General features: G+C 44.5%; 1 protein-coding gene across 1 annotated transcript in view; it reads left to right on the forward strand.

Moving 5' to 3' along the window:
• Nucleotides 1–17,758, forward strand: part of LOC147706983 (cytochrome P450 2K4-like) — a 524,789-nt gene that overhangs the window by 463,727 nt on the left and 43,304 nt on the right. The window contains exon 8 of the mRNA XM_086926211.1: nt 14,039–14,180. Within this exon, the coding sequence (XP_086782337.1) occupies nt 14,039–14,180 (142 nt within the window). The remainder of the gene's footprint in view (nt 1–14,038; nt 14,181–17,758) is intronic.

Below are 17,758 nucleotides of genomic sequence, written 5' to 3' on the forward strand. Positions count from 1 at the left end.
ATGAGTCGCGGAAAAGGAGGGAACTCAGAGTCGACCCTACAGGTTCCGCACACGGAGCAGCGGGAGGAGTACTACCCGCAACCCTCATTGCGTCAGCCGACGGACTGGGAGAAGTCAAAGAGCGACAATGCTGCGACTTCTTCTTGTGCTTCAACTTACCTGAGGACCGCAAAGAGTGGTGGCTCCACGACCGGTCCCTCGACCTCCTGCGCGAACGGAAAGTTGAACGGCACGGAGCCGACTGCTGGGCCTTGAGAAGCTTTTGGGACCGCTCCAGCAAAGACTTTGGATTCATGGTCAAGCAGTCGGATCACGACTTGGAGTCCTGGTCCTGTTCCAGGCAAAACAGGCACACGCAGTGCGGATCCGTCAACAACATCAAACGTTGGCAGGAGCCGAAAGCCTTGAAACCGGGCATCCCTATGCGCACCAGGAGTCGAGGACTCAAAATGGTGCAGACAAAAGTTGATAAAAAAAGTCAGCCAAAAAGTTACTTGAGGTACAGCTCTCTCTGGATCTGTGCTGGCTGTGTCTAAGTAGCAGCCACAACGTCATCCTGGTGACCACGAACGACGAACGACGAATGCAGAGCCAATCGATGCCACCTTTCGTCGCACAGGGGTACTGCTTACGGAAAAATACTCCGGATCCATTCTAACGCCTGGGTGTAGTATCGGGTTCCCAAGGCCTACATGCTCCGTAGATAACCCACTTACTCTGAAAGAACTGTTGGCACGGAAACTGAAAAGTACAAAGAACAAGTTTATTAAGACCCCATGTGGTGGTGGTACATTCCTACAGCACCCTTCGGTAATGGAAGAAGTATCACACCGAACGTTGGTGTGATTCCCTCTTTTATACAGTGTACAAGCAATAAAAAGATAGGCGGTACAAGGTTACAGAGATTATGTACATATATGGTCATTTTTGGAGCACAGCCAACTCATGGGAGGGGTTACAACCCCACTGGTCAGTTTAGCGGCACATTCCTAAGGGGTGACTGGTCAGTTGGAACTGCGCATGTGCGGGCTTGACCGTGGCTAAAAATAGCCTGTTGCTGGGCAGAGTCGAGTGGTCAGTTGCACGGACAACGGACTAAAGGGCATGCTGACCACGAGGCCGCTCATTCTCTAAAATGGCCGCCACGATTTACAAAATGGCGTCTCCAAGTATAGTCAAGGTAAGGGGAAAAACGTGTAGCACAGCTAAGCGCTAACTCGGCCATTGTCAAATTACGACAGACGACCCTTTTAGCGTTTAGCTGAAGCTACCTCATAGTGGACATAATCGGGATGTTCATCTTCAATATCGATTAACATTATTTGAGCTACTTCTTTATGAAGCATCATTTTGTTGTGAGCAAGAGCTCGTCTTGATGGTATACAAGCCGATAAACACATAGAACATAATGCAGGGCCACATTGTATACATAAACATACAAGGAATAGTATCCCAACAATGATACATAAAATCGTTAGCAGTTTCCAACCCCAAGTGGTAAGCATTGACCAGAACCACCCTGAAAGAGTCCAAGTTCCATTGTCCGGGTGTATTTCAGCTGCAATTTTGTGCAATTTAGAAATGGCATCATAAACGGATGGTGAATTATCAGGTACGTATACACAGCAGCTACTTCCGATGATTCTACATGCCCCCCCCCCCGATCAGCTAGAACCACATCTAGAACCATTCCGTTCTGAAGCGTAACAATCCTAGAAATCTGAAGTTCTTCGGTAATATTTCCTAATGCAATAGCAGTATCGTTGGCTACAGCCTCGACAACACGGGTCAATCGTCGTATTTTCCTACTATTCAAAGCAGCCCCCACAAAGGAGAACAGTCCCAAATTAAAGTCCACATATTGCTGCAGTGCGGTATCCGTCTGGTCGATATCGTCCAGAACAACAGTACGTTTAACACGATTTAACACAAAATCATGATAAAGCACATAGTCATTATGATACATTGGTGGGGCAATGAATACAGGGGGCAATACAAAGGATACATAGCAAGTGCCTAACCAATGGAAGCTGATGATAGCCCTTAGTTCCACAAATAAAGTAAGTATTACGAGATGCCACAAACGATATGCCATTCGGGCTGTCAAATGTAAGTGTAGTATTGCATTCACTTTTCCCAACCGAGATTGTACCTTTATTATGTATGCACAAATCAGCTTTAGTTGCAATAACATTAATAACATGCGAACTGGATACATTGATGTTTCTTTGGTTGCTATAAATACGGGATGCAGATGCATTGTCGGGGCGGTATTCTTCCCATTCAAATCGAGTACCCTCAGCTCGTGGGTACCCATCCCGGTCGTGATAGCAAATTTTATTCAAACGAAAAAACACCCCCCCTTTCGTTGGCCATCGCAAAGTGAATAGCAGAGTGTACCAGGCATTGCAAGACCCATTATGTGAAAACGGAAGCGGAATAAGTGGAGTGCCCCCTCTCTTCTGATGACCAGGCAACATCCCACACACCCAACAATTGGAAGTATTTGTCATGTTATGCGTATGATGTAGAATCTGAATAAAGCTATTGTTCAAATAGGTCTGCCGGTGCCGTTCTTCATGGTAGGGCAAGGTGAAGTGAAAATGTTCAGATGGAGCCGGGGTAGTCGGCAGCAAATGTTCACGTGCAGGCACCACGAGTTCAACTACCCAAGCTATCACTGCTATCACCACAATGGTCAAGGCAAAAAGGATGGCACCAAGTATTCTTTTATCTCGTGATGCAGAAGACGCCATAGTTCAAAGAGTTCTTAATGTCTCAAATAGTTCAAAAGTTCACAAAGTCTCAAATGTACATATATATATATATGTATACCTAAAAAGGAAAAATACGGCGCTGAGCTCCGAGGTAGCCGTTGTTTTCTTCTCCGGGGTCAAGACGGGTGTCGCTACTCTTGGCAGAACTGATCCCCCCCCTTGAGATTCCCGGTTTCCGTTTCACAAACCCCAGAGCGGTAACCAACCAGTCTCGAAAACCAAAAAAAATCTTCTCCTTATCGTGGCCGCAGATCGTAGCGCTGTTTTCCAGAAGCAGTGTGGTCCGGGAAGGCTCCCTCGACTTCGGCCGATGTCACAGCTGGGCTCTTTTCTTTTTCCAGAATCTCCTTGTAGTCAGTCAGCACAGCAGGATTCACCAGGTCCGGAGAGACACGCCGGCAGTGAGTTGAGTGTATCCACTGCTTTCTGTTGGTCACTCGTACAGCTGTTCGAGTAGCCAAGAGTACCTGCTCGGGGCCACGCCACCTCGGTTCCAAGCTGTTTGCCCTCTCAAACGATCTGACCATGACAAAATCGCCAGGTCGAAGATTGTGAGCCTCTCCAGTCGAGTTGTCAGGGAGCGCTTCTCGAACCTGTGGATGAATAGAAAGCAAATCATTTGTTAATCGTGCCAAATAGTCATTCATCATTATACAAGGCACATCATGTATCAATCGCGGCTTAGGCACTCCCCAGATATTCATAGGCCTTCCAAACACCACTTCATACGGTGTGAGGCCTGTTCGAGAGTGGGGCACTGATCTAAGAGAGAGCAATGCTAACGGTAAAGCATCCGGCCACTTTAATGACGTAGATGCTACAATCTTAGCCAGTTTTAGTTTCAACGTGGCATTGTACCGCTCAACAAGACCTGCTGACTGAGGGTGGAACACAGCATGAAACTTCTGCTGAATCCCCAACCCCTTCAGCACATACTCCACAATTTTCCCCAAAAAATGAGGCCCATTATCGCTCCACAAAAATTTGCAAACTCCAAATCGAGGGAAGTACTCCTTGAGCAACACCTTAGCTGTTGTCAAAGCTGTATTGTCTTTCATGGGGAAGGCCTCAACCCATTTGCTAAAAGCGCACACCACCACTAGGACATACTTAAGGTTATTGCAGCGCTCAAGCTGGATGTAATCCATTTGGAGTACCTCAAATGGTGCGGAAGGTGGAACGAACCCTCCTTTCGGAGTATGGGTCCCTTTAGCAGGATTGTGCTGTAAACATATCAGACAGGTCTGCACTACTCTCTTGGCTGTATTGGCAATCTCGGGATGCTCCCAGACTCGTGATAACAATCGAGTGATCGCAAGAGCTCCCACATGTGCTAGTCCGTGAGTCATCTGAACCATCGCTTGCAAGTAAGCTGCAGGCAATTTCCATTTCTCCATGTCTTTGCTTCTCCAACAACCCTCGTCATCTAGCACCCCATCTGCTGCCCATGCCGCAAGTTCTGCTTCAGTCGCTGATCTTTGGATATCTAATATCTCCGCTCTAGCATCGTACCATCGCTCAGCTTGTGCTTTTGTTACATACATGGGGGAGTCAGTTCGGGACATAGCTGTTTGTCTTGCTATGCTATCTGCAAAAGCATTTCCTTGACCCACTTTATCAGTGATCTTTTTATGGGCACTGCATTTAATGATCGCTACTTTCTTCGGGCAAAGCAACGCGTTTAGGAGATCACGCACCAATTCTCCGTGCATAATGTGTACTCCATGAGAAGTTAAAAACCCACGTTCTCTCCGGAGTAGCCCGAAGTCATGTGCTACTCCGAAGGCGTACCGGCTGTCTGTGTATATGTTCACACATAGGCCAGCACTCAATTCGCAGGCTCTCGTCAAAGCTATTAGCTCTGCTGCTTGAGCTGACTTTTGTGGTATTCGTGCTGTTTCTACCACTGTTCTAAGTGTCGTGATCGCATATGCTGCGGAAGTCGTACCATCTGGCAGCCTCAAACACGATCCTTCAACCCACAGCTCCCCGTCCACATCTGGAAGTGGCATATCCTGTAGGTCAACACGACCCTTTGTCTGTTCCTCGGTAAGGAAAACACAATCATGGTGTTTTTCTTCCTGACCCTCATCAACCGGATAGGGCAATAAAGTGGCAGGGTTCAGGGTAGCGCATCTTTTCAGTGTGATATGTGGCGCCAGAAGTGTAAGCTCATATCCTGTCAAACGTGCACTCGTGAGATACTGGGTTTTCGTCTGATTCAACAGGGCATCAACTGCATGGGGAACTAACACCAACAATTTGTGCGATAACACTATTCCCTCACTCTGCCGTATAGCTACTGCTGTTGCTGCAACTGCTCGGAAACACCCAGGTAACCCTCGTGCTACAGGATCGAGGATGGCTGAGAAGTATGCGCATGGCCTCTGCTTATCCCCGTGTACTTGCGCTAACACTGATAACGCGCACCCATCTTTCTCGTGCACGTATAATGTAAAAATCTTTGAATAGTCTGGTGTACCTAACACGGGGGCAGAGCAAAGAGCCTGTCTCAATTGTTCGAAAGCATTTTGACATTCCTCTGTCCATTCAAGGGGCATTGGTGTAGTTTTGGACAGCAACGCTAACAAAGGTTTGATAATATGCAAAAACCCCATGATCCACTGTCTGCAAAAGGACGTTAATCCTATAAAGGCACGTACATCTCTCTGTGTGCGGGGGACTGGTGTATCTAGAATCGCCTGAATTCGATCTGATGTTAATGCACGCCCCTCCTTACACAAAAGATGACCGAGGTAGGTCACCTTGGGTCTACAGTATTGGAGCTTTTTCTTCGAAACCTTGTGATTGTTTTGAGCCAGAAAAGAAAGTAAAGCAAGCGTACTCTCCTCGCATTGAGCATACGTGTCAGCAGCTAACAAAAGATCGTCAACATACTGGATAAGGGCAACTCCAGACTGCAATTGAAAAGAATCAAGCTGTCTCTTTAGGGCCTGGCTGTAGATACTCGGACTCTCAGTGTAACCTTGAGGAACACGACCAAATCTACACGATTTATTATTTAACGTAAAGCCAAATAAGTATCTGCTATCAGGATGGATGGGAATGGAAAAGAACGCATTTTTCAGGTCGATAACACTAAAGGTCGTCGCCGTTGGGGGGACCAATGTAAGCAATGTCGTGATATCAGACACCACCGGGTATTGGGGATGACAATTTTGTTAATTTCTCTCAAATCAATAATAAACCGATAGACTTTGTCGTCAGTATCTTTCTTAAGGATCGGGAGAATAGGCCTATTGCAAACATTATAGGGGACTTCCTCCACTACCCCTGCAATGATCAAATCTTGAACAATGTGTGTCAGGGCAATTTCACTTTCCCTGGAGATCTTATACTGTGGTACACAAGGTAAAAGTACTCCCTCCTTTACAGTAATGCGAATAGGTGGAATAAGCATCTGTCCCACATCCGTATCTGAGGTCGCCCACAACGTGTGAGGGAGAGAGGCTAATGCTTCACAATCTTGTATAGTAAAAAATCTGTCTGAATCTGGATAGTTATCATTCAAAATAACTCGCACTCCCTCCGGAGCACAACGTATCGTCGCTCGAAAATATTTGAGCAAATCAATGCCCAAAATATTATCTGGGGTATAAGGCGACAACAAAAATTGGCCAAAACTGAAAAATTTATCAAGACAAAGTGCAAGAGGCTTCGATAATGGGCTAGGAGTGGGTGTGCCATCAAACCCTATACATGTTATCATATCGCCAGACAGGGGAGCCCTCGGAACCAAGTTTTTAGACAAAGCGCTACGAGTAGCTACTGTGTCGACTAGAAACTGATCAGTAGAACCCAAGATGCCCGCTGATACATATGGACCACTCTGATCTACTGGCACTTCAACTGATTCCGTACCCCATCCTAGGCAATCCTATGCATGTACATAATCCTGATGTTCCACATTCTCACCCTCCGATATCTGATACTGGTTCCGTCTATCAAAAGTGTTACGCTCATCCTGGCCACGGCCCCTCTCTTCAAACCTACTACGATCACCTCCGCTGCCTCTCGCCCCCGAATAACTTCCCCTCGACCGTCCACCTCCACGGCCACGCTGACTACGCTGCTCACGAAGTACCGGACAATCATCAGCCCAATGCCCAAACTCCTTACAATAAGCACATTGATCCTCCGCTATATCCGTACGCCCATACGACGCATTACCCCCTCCTCGCCTGCCTCTATCATTCCCTCTAGATTGCTTTCCACGAACCTGTGCCAACATCACCTTCGTTTTCAATTCCTTCGCTTTCTTATCAACACTTTCTTTAGCCTCCAATTCCTGCCGTTCATAGTACTGAGCCATAGTTAACAAAGACGCAGGGGTCGCCGTGGTCCAGGAACTTTCACTTGCTTTCAATCGTTTCGCAATCTCCGGTAGGAGATTAGCCACATACTTATCGACAAACAGATGCCTACCCGTATCGTCCGTTAATGATTGTCCACTATAATCATGAAAAGCTTCTTCAAAGCGTGTAAAGAAATCAGATACCGATTCATCCGGCTTCTGTTTACATGAAGCCAACATAGTCCAATCGATCTTTTTAGGAGGTACCAGAGTTTTTAATTTAGTCAAAATAGCCGTCGGGAGATCTAGAAGCAAGGCACACGGTTTACATGCAGGTTCCCTTTGTAAGTCAGCCTGCTCTAAGTCCTTCCACGCAGCCCCAAAAATCGTTTGATCATTAGTTTTACGGATCAACCTCCACATATCAGGGGGAAGAATTAACCCAAAAAAGAGATCTATGTCAACAAGGGTCATAACACAAGAAGAAATGGCCCCCTCAACCCCTTCATAGAACGCAGCTGGATTTTTACGAAGATCGGGCAGGGAATTCTTTAATGCCATAACATCTGCTCTATTCCAAGGCGTATATACCCAATTATATATAAAGTACCCCTTCGCATCCTTCGACATTTTATCGTCATCTGTACCCTCTCCCTTTGGAGGAACATACAAAGGCGCAGCTTCACGCATAGGCATAACATGCATTTTGGTACTCTTATCTGAACCCCGAAGAGAACACTCTTTGATTTCCTCCGTCGACCCCGGCACGGACCCTGTAGCATTTCTCTTTTCATCCCGCAATCTGGTCGCCTCATCCCGCAGATGAAGTAGTCGTGTGAAAAGGTCGTCAGTATCTGAAAGAGCAAATAAACCTTTATCCAAGTTCTCACAATAAACTGACACAGCTTTGGGTTCTAAAGTGTCCGAATATTTACGAAAGCGAGCAACAACTTCATGCGCTAAAGTATTTATGAAACACATTAATTCTCGATCTGACCACATTTTCCTTTCAGCTAAAATCGTTGCTACAGTTACATGATCCAAATTTAATTTTCTAGCAAGACCACGCAAGTCTGCGGCTCTTTCCGCAGATAACCTGACACTCAAATTGTCCTTTCCATCCGACTTATCCTGACCTTCATCACCAGAATCCTCGAACGGAGCCGTAGGGTGGACATACGGAGGCGGAGAGCGATCTAGTAACGAAAAATCATCAATTTCATTATTAAGGACAGGATAAAGCGGACGACGAATAGGAAATTGACCGGCCGTTTGCAAATTACGTTCCCGTTCCTCCCTTTCTTTCTTCTCCTGCGCTTCCTTTTCCTCAAGCTGTAAAGCCTTATCTCGAGCAGCCTTGCGCTGCTCTTTGTCCGCCAAGGCAATTTCACGTTTCATACGTTCACGCACCGCTTTCTCCCACATTCGTACACAATCAAACATATTCTGTCTAGACCTACGTTGAAACAAACACTGCTCCACAAATTGAACCTTTCGTAAATCGAACGACCCATGTAGTGGCCATTGCAATTCAGGATCTGATTTTGTATATTTATGCCATAATTTGCTGTACATTATAGGGGGAAGGCCGAATTTGATATACATCTCACGGTTTGGAGTTCCTTCTGGAGGAGCCGGCTGTGATTCCACTAACCTAATTGAGGTACCATTTCCAAGACAGCACATCCCTCGGAGTGTGCTTAAAACAGGCATGTTCGAAAAGTACCACGAAAGCGTGATACCGTATGAACTGGCACTTACAGTACTTCACACAAATGTGCCGCTCAGAGGAAAAAAGCAAAATTAGAGAAACATCTCTTCATGCCTGCCTATGTGAAGTGCACTACACATATAATTCAAAGATCACAAAAGTCACAAAGTCACAAATGTTAGCTAACTCAAATCATAGACACAAATCATAGAACTTCGGCAAGCGTCCGAGGACTACCTTACCGATCACAAATCATAGAACTTCAGTAAGCGTCCGCAGACTACCTTACCGATCACAAATCTTACCCAAATCTCAAAGGTCCAGATTCCAACTGCCAAGGTCTTTAATCGAATCAGCCAAACGGCACTTATCCAGCAACGCAGACGATCAAGAACTCAGTCGGAGACCGGCGCCACCTGGAAGGTCAGATCGGAAGGAAGGGAAGAAACACTGTGGGTGCCAAGACTCGGGTCACTCGGTGGCAGCGTACGCGTCCATGGCGAGTTTCCAAACCTTCGTCACGACCTCTCCTTCGGGCATCCGAGTCGCCGATGAGTCCCTTCGTGGTCGCCAATTTGTAGTATCGGGTTCCCAAGGCCTACATGCTCCGTAGATAACCCACTTACTCTGAAAGAACTGTTGGCACGGAAACTGAAAAGTACAAAGAACAAGTTTATTAAGACCCCATGGGGTGGTGGTACATTCCTACAGCACCCTTCGGTAATGCAAGAAGTATCACACCGAACGTTGGTGTGATTCCCTCTTTTATACAGTGTACAAGCAATAAAAAGATAGGTGGTACAAGGTTACAGAGATTATGTACATATATGGTCATTTTTGGAGCACAGCCAACTCATGGGAGGGGTTACAACCCCACTGGTCAGTTTGGCGGCACATTCCTAAGGGGTGACTGGTCAGTTGGAACTGCGCATGTGCAGGCTTGACCGTGGCTAAAAATAGCCTGTTGCTGGGCAGAGTCGAGTGGTCAGTTGCACGGACAACGGACTAAAGGGCATGCTGACCACGAGGCCGCTCATTCTCTAAAATGGCCGCCACGATTTACAAAATGGCGTCTCCAAGTATAGTCAAGTTAAGGGGAAAAACGTGTAGCACAGCTAAGCGCTAACTCGGCCATTGTCAAATTACGACATGGGGGTAATTCACTAGGTAAGGAAACTAGAACACATGTAGTGCGAAATTATGGCAAGGGAGGCCAGGGAGAGCACTGTCTTTCAAAATTAAGCCAGCACAAACAACATCGCAGATAACCGAATTGAGGTCAGGGTCGAATGAGTCTATATACGATACGCCGTCCATATTAAATAGCTTTACTGACTTCTACACACAACTGTATACTGCCCAAGATGTGCGTCCCGATCCAGATATTTGGCAATACTTATATGACATAGGACTAGCATGACTATCTGACACACATCAAAAACATTTCTGTCTCCCAATTTCCAAAGACGAATTGGTAGAGGCCTTTAACTCACTACCCAATAATAGAGCCCCAGGCCTAGACGGCCTTCCTGGAGAATTCTATAAGGAATATCGGGATTTACTAATACCTCACTTTGCCGAAATGCTTGAAGAAGCATATAAAGAGGCCTTATTATTAGCGGTCCCAAAGCCAGGAAAAGACCCCCTGAAATGCGATTCATATAGGCCTCTATCGCTGATCAATATAGATGCAAAGATCTTAGCTAAAATAATTGCAAATAGAATACACCCCCTACTCTGTAATTTAGTACTGCTAGATCAAGCTGGCTTTATGCCAACGCGTTATTAGCACAACAAGTCCCGGTTCTTTAAGGCAGCTGAATTTGAGTTCGGACGTGTACAGCGTGTTGCAATTTTGCAATTTTCGCCCCCTATTTTTTATATGTTTGGGGTAGAGCGTATCACGGTCATTTGCCCATTTAGTAAAACAAAATCTCCATCCCAATTATGACAGTCCGTGTGAATGCACAAAAATGCTGTAATTTAGTACTGCTAGATCAAGCTGGCTTTATGCCACCGCGTTATTAGCACAACAAGTCCCGGTTCTTTAAGGCAGCTGAATTTGAGTTCAGACGTGTACAGCGTGTTGCAATTTTGCAATTTTCACCCCCTATTTTTTATATGTTTGGGGTAGAGCGTATCACGGTCATTTGCCCATTTAGTAAAACAAAATCTCCATCCCAATTATGACAGTCCGTGTGAATGCACAAAAATGCTGTAATTTAGTACTGCTAGATCAAGCTGGCTTTATGCCACCGCGTTATTAGCACAACAAGTCCCGGTTCTTTAAGGCAGCTGAATTTGAGTTCAGACGTGTACAGCGTGTTGCAATTTTGCAATTTTCACCCCCTATTTTTTATATGTTTGGGGTAGAGCGTATCACGGTCATTTGCCCATTTAGTAAAACAAAATCTCCATCCCAATTATGACAGTCCGTGTGAATGCACAGAAATGCTAGCGTGTACGTAAAGTTACAATACGTCCAATATCATTCACACTGTGAGTGAAAAAAATGTGCATAGGCAAAATGACCCCTCACGGGCAAACCACCATCGGGATACCTGATAGGTACTCACCAGATAAGCCCTGTTATCATCATTGGCGGTCATTAAGCCAAAAAGGAAATGTGACCAACAGAACAATAAGTGCAGTGTAGAGGGTGAAAATAGTGAAAAGGAATATTTAAATAGTGTAGAATAAGATCAATAGGTGTACAGGCTACTCGCACTTTTATTCTTTCATTGCGTGCAACCTATCTAATTAAAAAGCTAGGCTGGCTGCTAAACATGCATACCTTTAGCATAAGCCAACATGTTTCATTGCCTGGAACTTTTTAGGCAATTTCTTCAGAGCCAAAATATTTTTCGCCACTGCATCAAAGTTGGACACACCATTCACAAGGACCTTAGTCAGCCACTGTGTCTCCTACCAGCTGTAAGGTCAAGTTAAAAACGGCCGGAAGAACCCCTCATGTGAGTCTCCCTTCAGCTCTCGGTCGTTGTATCAATCGGTCGGAGCCTCACGGAGAGATCTACCTCCCCCTACTCTGTAATATTGTACTGCCAGATCAAGCTGGCTTTATGCCAACACGATCTACTGCTCAAAACCTGCGCACAATCTTTTCCCTCTGAGGAGGGGAAGTTCATGTTTGTAACATTACGCGAAATGGGGTTCCTGGAACCCCTCCTGAAGTGGATTTTCCCCCTATACAATACACCAAAAGCATGAGTACGCGTTAATGGCTTAGCGTCCGATCCCATCTTAATTAACAGGGGCACGAGACAGGGGTGTCCTTTGTCACCCATGGTCTTTGCTCAGACACTTGAACCATTGGCCTGCAAAATTCGACAAAAACACCCTGACACAGCCCTGCAATTCACTCTTAGACCAATTAGCATTTCATAATATGCAGATGACAAGGTACTCTATACTACACACCCGGATAGACACCTAAACCCGCTTATGAGAGAATATGTACACTATGAACAATATGCCGGTCACAGAAATAACTGGGACAAATCGGTGGTAATTCCTCTGACTACCACTACTGAGGAGCCAGAACTAGACTTCCCCTTAAAGTGGAGCACTGACCCAGTCAAATATCTGGGGATATGGATCCACAGAGACCCAGAGACAGTCCTAAGAAAGAAACTATGGGACGGCAATTACCAAACTGGAAGAACAAGTAGAGAGATGGATAAAATTGCCTCTTTCCATGGCTTACAGAGTAGCCCTTCAGAAGATTATCATACTACCTAAGTTTTTATATTTGTTCTGGAATGTCCCCATATGGCTGACAAGCGCCTTCTTTGACAAAGTGCGCTCTGTGCTCCAGATACTGACATGGGCCGGTAAACAAGCCAGATTGAGTTGGAAGGTTCTCACCAAACCGTACCACATGGAGGGATTTGAAGCACCTGACTTACAAATGTATTATATCTGCGCACAAGCACAACACGCACACTATTGGACGCGCTCACATGCATGTATACCACACGTAGCGGTAGAGCATTACGGTATCTCCCCGAAGCCGCTTATGACGCTGCTGGCAGAACCCATATCTTATGTACCTAAGGACACGATTAACACTGCAAAAAACACCTCGAGGGCGTGGCATGCACTGGTGCAAAGAGCGAATAAGATACCAGTATACACACTGGCCCTACCAACAGCTCGACACCCCTACCTTTCAATGACACAAGAACCAAATATGAAGGCGTTGCTGGAGGAAATGGGCCTCAGCACTATGGGTCAGGCATTCCCACATAACACATTTCTCCAATGGTCAGACCCCACCTTGTGTGCAGACCAAACCCCGATGAAAATGTTTGCATATTTGTGCTTTCGAGTGGCCGTAAAGTCGCTTTACACTTCGTTCCTTAATGAACCTGATCAGCTGGCGACGCTGCAATGCTGCTGATGGCCCCGTCACGCACACATTTGGTAACAAGACTCTATACCACAGCACAACGTGAACAAGCCACGGAGATTACGACGCCTAAGAGTAGGTGGGAGAGGTCATTAGGCACACCAATTGATGACCAAGACTGGCAATATAGCTGCACGCAGCTTGCACTCCTTACCTCTAACTACAATCTACACATAATTCATTTCAAATGTATACATCAGGTGTACTACACGCCTGCGAAATTACACAGGCTGGGAATCAGAGATAACAATTTCTGTCACCGCTGCAGTGCCCCCGGGGCGGACTATCTGCATATGGTGTGGTCCTGCCCAAGTCTACAGACCTACTGGCATGCGGTAACGGGAGCATTACAAACCATGCTTGGGGAGCATATTCCGAATATACCACAGACGTGTCTATTGGGAATCAAGAAACTTAAGGAGGCTAGATGTAGGAAGTTTCTGGCAGTAGCACTGCTCCTTGCAAAACGTAGAATAGCGATCAGATGGGGCAGCAAGCGACCGCCCAGGCTTAAAGAATGGATTACTGATATGACATACTGTAAGTCGACCCTGGAGGCGTATGCTGAAGAAATACCAATAGCGTCCACACCCAGAGACTTCTGGGAGCCGCTGACACTGTACTTGCAGGACACCTCTAATTAGACACAATACACGATTAGTAATCATGTCACAAACACGATTGCTTCACGTGGAAATGCTGACTATCCAGAATGCAAACATGCTATGTTTACTGTCTAATAGAATCACTTGTCCATTTGTTATATTTTGTTCAGTGGTTAACCAGTTTAAACATATCCTTCCTAGGGAACTCTTGTTACTCCTCTCCTGGCATCTGTCTTGCAAGATGAGGATCACTTTGAAAAACCCAAACAATTTTATCCAGAGCATTTCCTTGATTCAGAAGGAAGATTTTTGAAGAAAGATGCATTTCTTCCTTTCTCAGCAGGTAAAACGAGTAAATTTACTGGTGATCAATGTTCAACTGTGCGAAAATTTTTAATAAAGTATGTCACACTTCATTTAATATTTCGTGGGGAAATATTCAACCAGAGAATGACATGATGTGAAAGGAATTTACAGTATGATTTCAGGGATACAACTAAAAGAAACTAATCATTCAATATCTTGGGCAAGGTGGTGCTAATTAATAGAGATTATGTGCTAGAAGTATGAAATTATTGGCGCTAATTTGACAAATGAGTAATGCTACACTATAACCAGAAAGGCCACAATTTCTAGAATGTGTAGATGCAGTATTACTGATCCATAATTTAAATTTGTTATTCGGAGTTAGACAGGCTTGAGTGCATGAGAGGAACAACCTATTATATCAGGGGTAAAGAACCTGACCAGGACAAATGTCACAGACAGGAACTAACTCAGAAACACCCACAGGCATAGAACAATAAGACAGACAAATCCAGTCAGAACAAATCGAAAGGAGCCATACAGATGAATAAGCCTGGGAACGCAGGATAAGACCAGGCAAACCCAATCTGGACCATCAACAGGCATCCCATGCGTAAGGAGGCAGAAAAGGAAGGCAAAACACATTACTTTCTATGCTAGTACTAACTATAAACATACCCACAATGAAGCAAAAAAAGGGACACATCAAAGAAGAGTCTCAAGGACATCCAACTGAGGGGCAGAGGTAGAAACTACCAAAATGAGAGCAAAAGTAGACAAGGAATAAAATGAAGTCTCTGACAAATATCCATCAAACAATACACAATAGAAGAAGACAAGTAGATGAACCCAGAAGAAAATACAAGGAGTCCGGGTGGGAGAAACTAAGATAGCCAAGCTAGTGAGACATGGAAGACCTAAGAAGGACTCAGCTGACCAACCATCATATCACCCAACAGAGCTAAGAAAGAGTTTGCACCAAATTAACCTAGCAATCAAGAGCAGACAGGGACCATAGATTGTTCTTCAAGAAGTGGGAACAAAGACCATCACATCTTAGAATGCACCACCAAAACTCTAAAACTCCCCCCACCTCCCCCCCGCCACCACTTGAATAACCTTAGGACCATGGGAACATCGGAAACAAAGGAAAGTAAACCATCAGGTGAATGAAGCAGTACTTCAAAACAATGGAATTCCCAGCACATGACACTAATGTATTTACCATACACCTTTAAAGTGTTACACCATATTTAGACATTGAGAAAACTGACACTATAATCAGCAACACAAAGGGAGAGCCTCCTTGTCTTGCAAGAAGACACAATAGTTGGATACCATCAGAGAGCATGACAGGACAAAAAATAAATAGGAAAATCTGAGGAAAAGCCTAAGAACCCAAGAGAACAGACAGATTTGCCTGCTATAGTAGAATAAGTCAGGAAAAACTGAAGATCACCAAAACCTAAGGAAACATAAGGATGGACCTTTTCATCAGCTGAATTCAGCAAACCACAAAACTGAGTAGATCTAGAACTCTCAGGTCTAGCCAGAAGCAGCCTATTCAGTGGAAAGGGAGCATGGGATGTACGAAACAAGTCTGGTAGGATGTCCAGAACAGAACTGCAAACTTACAAAGTCCAAAGGATAACAGGAAGGGGACAAGGAGAAGCTGAGAGTTGTGAACACAATGTAAGGAAGCCCAAGCTGGTAACAAGCACCTAATAGATTATATTGACAACAAGAACAAAGTGAACACGTATACTGGCAGGAAGCCAACACCCAAAAGAACAATTGTCAAGTGACTCAGCAGAGAGAAGGGGGAAGGAAACTCACATGAGGTAAGGGAACACAAATGACACTCACTTAGTGGTAACAAGAACCATAAAGACAGGGACTCCACTGAGCAACCACCACTCATCTTGTGTAGAAGCAGAAAAGGATGAAGCTGACTGCAGGACAGGAACAAATTCAACAAGCATTTTCAATGCAACAGGTCTCGCATTAGGAAAGTTTGAGTTATTGGTAATGTAAATTACAAATTTTATATTTATGTGTTGGTTTTGAAAATAGAGAAATTAATAGCTTTGTCATTTACAAAGACAATACTTTTAACTTTCGCAAATGTGACACCTACAGCATTTGTAATGCAATATGTGTTGTATTTACATGACTTAGATGTATTGATATTACAAATAACAATTGCTTTTAATTGTTTTAAATAATAAATACTTAATTAAAGGTTATTGTAATTTATAATAGCAATAGCTTAAACGTTTGTAAAGAACTTTTGTGAAGATTATGTTCAGTGTATTTTATTGTGATGAAAATCGACGAACAGAAGTGAAATATTAACATCTTTTTGTGTCATTTGTAATAAAGCTTGAAACATTGAGAGAACATATTTGAACCAGTTGTTGTTGAATGGTTGCACAGATTGATGCAGTGGTGGCGCTGAGTGATGTTGTGGTGGCGATGAGTGATGCTGTGGCGTTCAGTGATGCTGTGGTAGCGCATAGTGATGTTGTGGTGCCCCTGAGTGATGCTGTGGTCGTGTTGAGTGATGCTCTGGTGATACGATAGATAGATAGAGTGTAATTATGTGGCGTGTAACTATGTGGCATTGAGTGGTATTTGGAGTGTATGTTCCATTGAGTGCAGTGTAATTATGTGGCGTGTAATTATAAGGCACTGAGTGGTATTTGGAGAGTATGTTCTGTAGAGCGCAGTGAAAATGTGTAGAATATACTTATGTGGCACTGAGTTGTATTTGGAGTGTATGTTGCATTGAGTGCAGTGTAGTTATGTGGCACTGAGTGGTATTTGGAGTGTATGTTGCGTTGAGCGCAGTGTACTTATGTAGCATATAATTATGTAGAACTGAGTGGTATTGTGTGGAGTGTATGTTGTATTCAGTAGAGTGTAATTGTGTGGCATGTAATTATGTGGCACTGAGTGGTTTTTGGAGTGTATATTGCATTGAGTGCAGTATAATTATGTGGAGTGTAACTATGTGGCACTGAGTGGTATTTGGAGTGTATGTTGCATTGAGGGCAGTGTAATTTTGAGGCATGTAACAATGTGGCACTGAGTGGTATTTGGAGTGTATGTTGCATTGAGTGCAGTGCAATTATGTGGAGTGTAATTATGTGGCACTGAGTGGTATTTGGAGTGTATGTTGCATTGAGTTCAGTGTAATTATGTGGCATGTAACTATGTGGCACTGAGTGGTACTTGGAGTGTATGTTGCATTGAGTGCAGTGTAATTATGCGGTGTGTAATTATGTGGCACTGAATGGTATTTGGAGTTTATGTTGCATTGAGTGCAGTGTAATTATGTGGTGTGTAATTATGTGGCACTGAATGGTATTTGGTGTTTATGTTGCATTGAGTGCAGTGTAATTATGTGGCCTGTACTTATGTGGCACTGAGTGGTATTTGGAGTGTATGTTGCGTTGTGCGCAGTGTAAATATGCAGCATATAATTATGTGGCACTGAGTAGTATTTGGAGTGTATGTTGCATTGAGTGCAGTGTAATTATGTGGCGTGTAATTATGTGACACTGAATGGTATTTGGAGTGTATGTTGCGTTGAGCGCAGTGTCATAATTTAGC

Source organism: Lissotriton vulgaris, chromosome 6 (genome assembly GCF_964263255.1).
Source record: "Lissotriton vulgaris chromosome 6, aLisVul1.2, whole genome shotgun sequence".
NCBI classification, from domain to species: Eukaryota; Metazoa; Chordata; class Amphibia; order Caudata; family Salamandridae; genus Lissotriton; species Lissotriton vulgaris.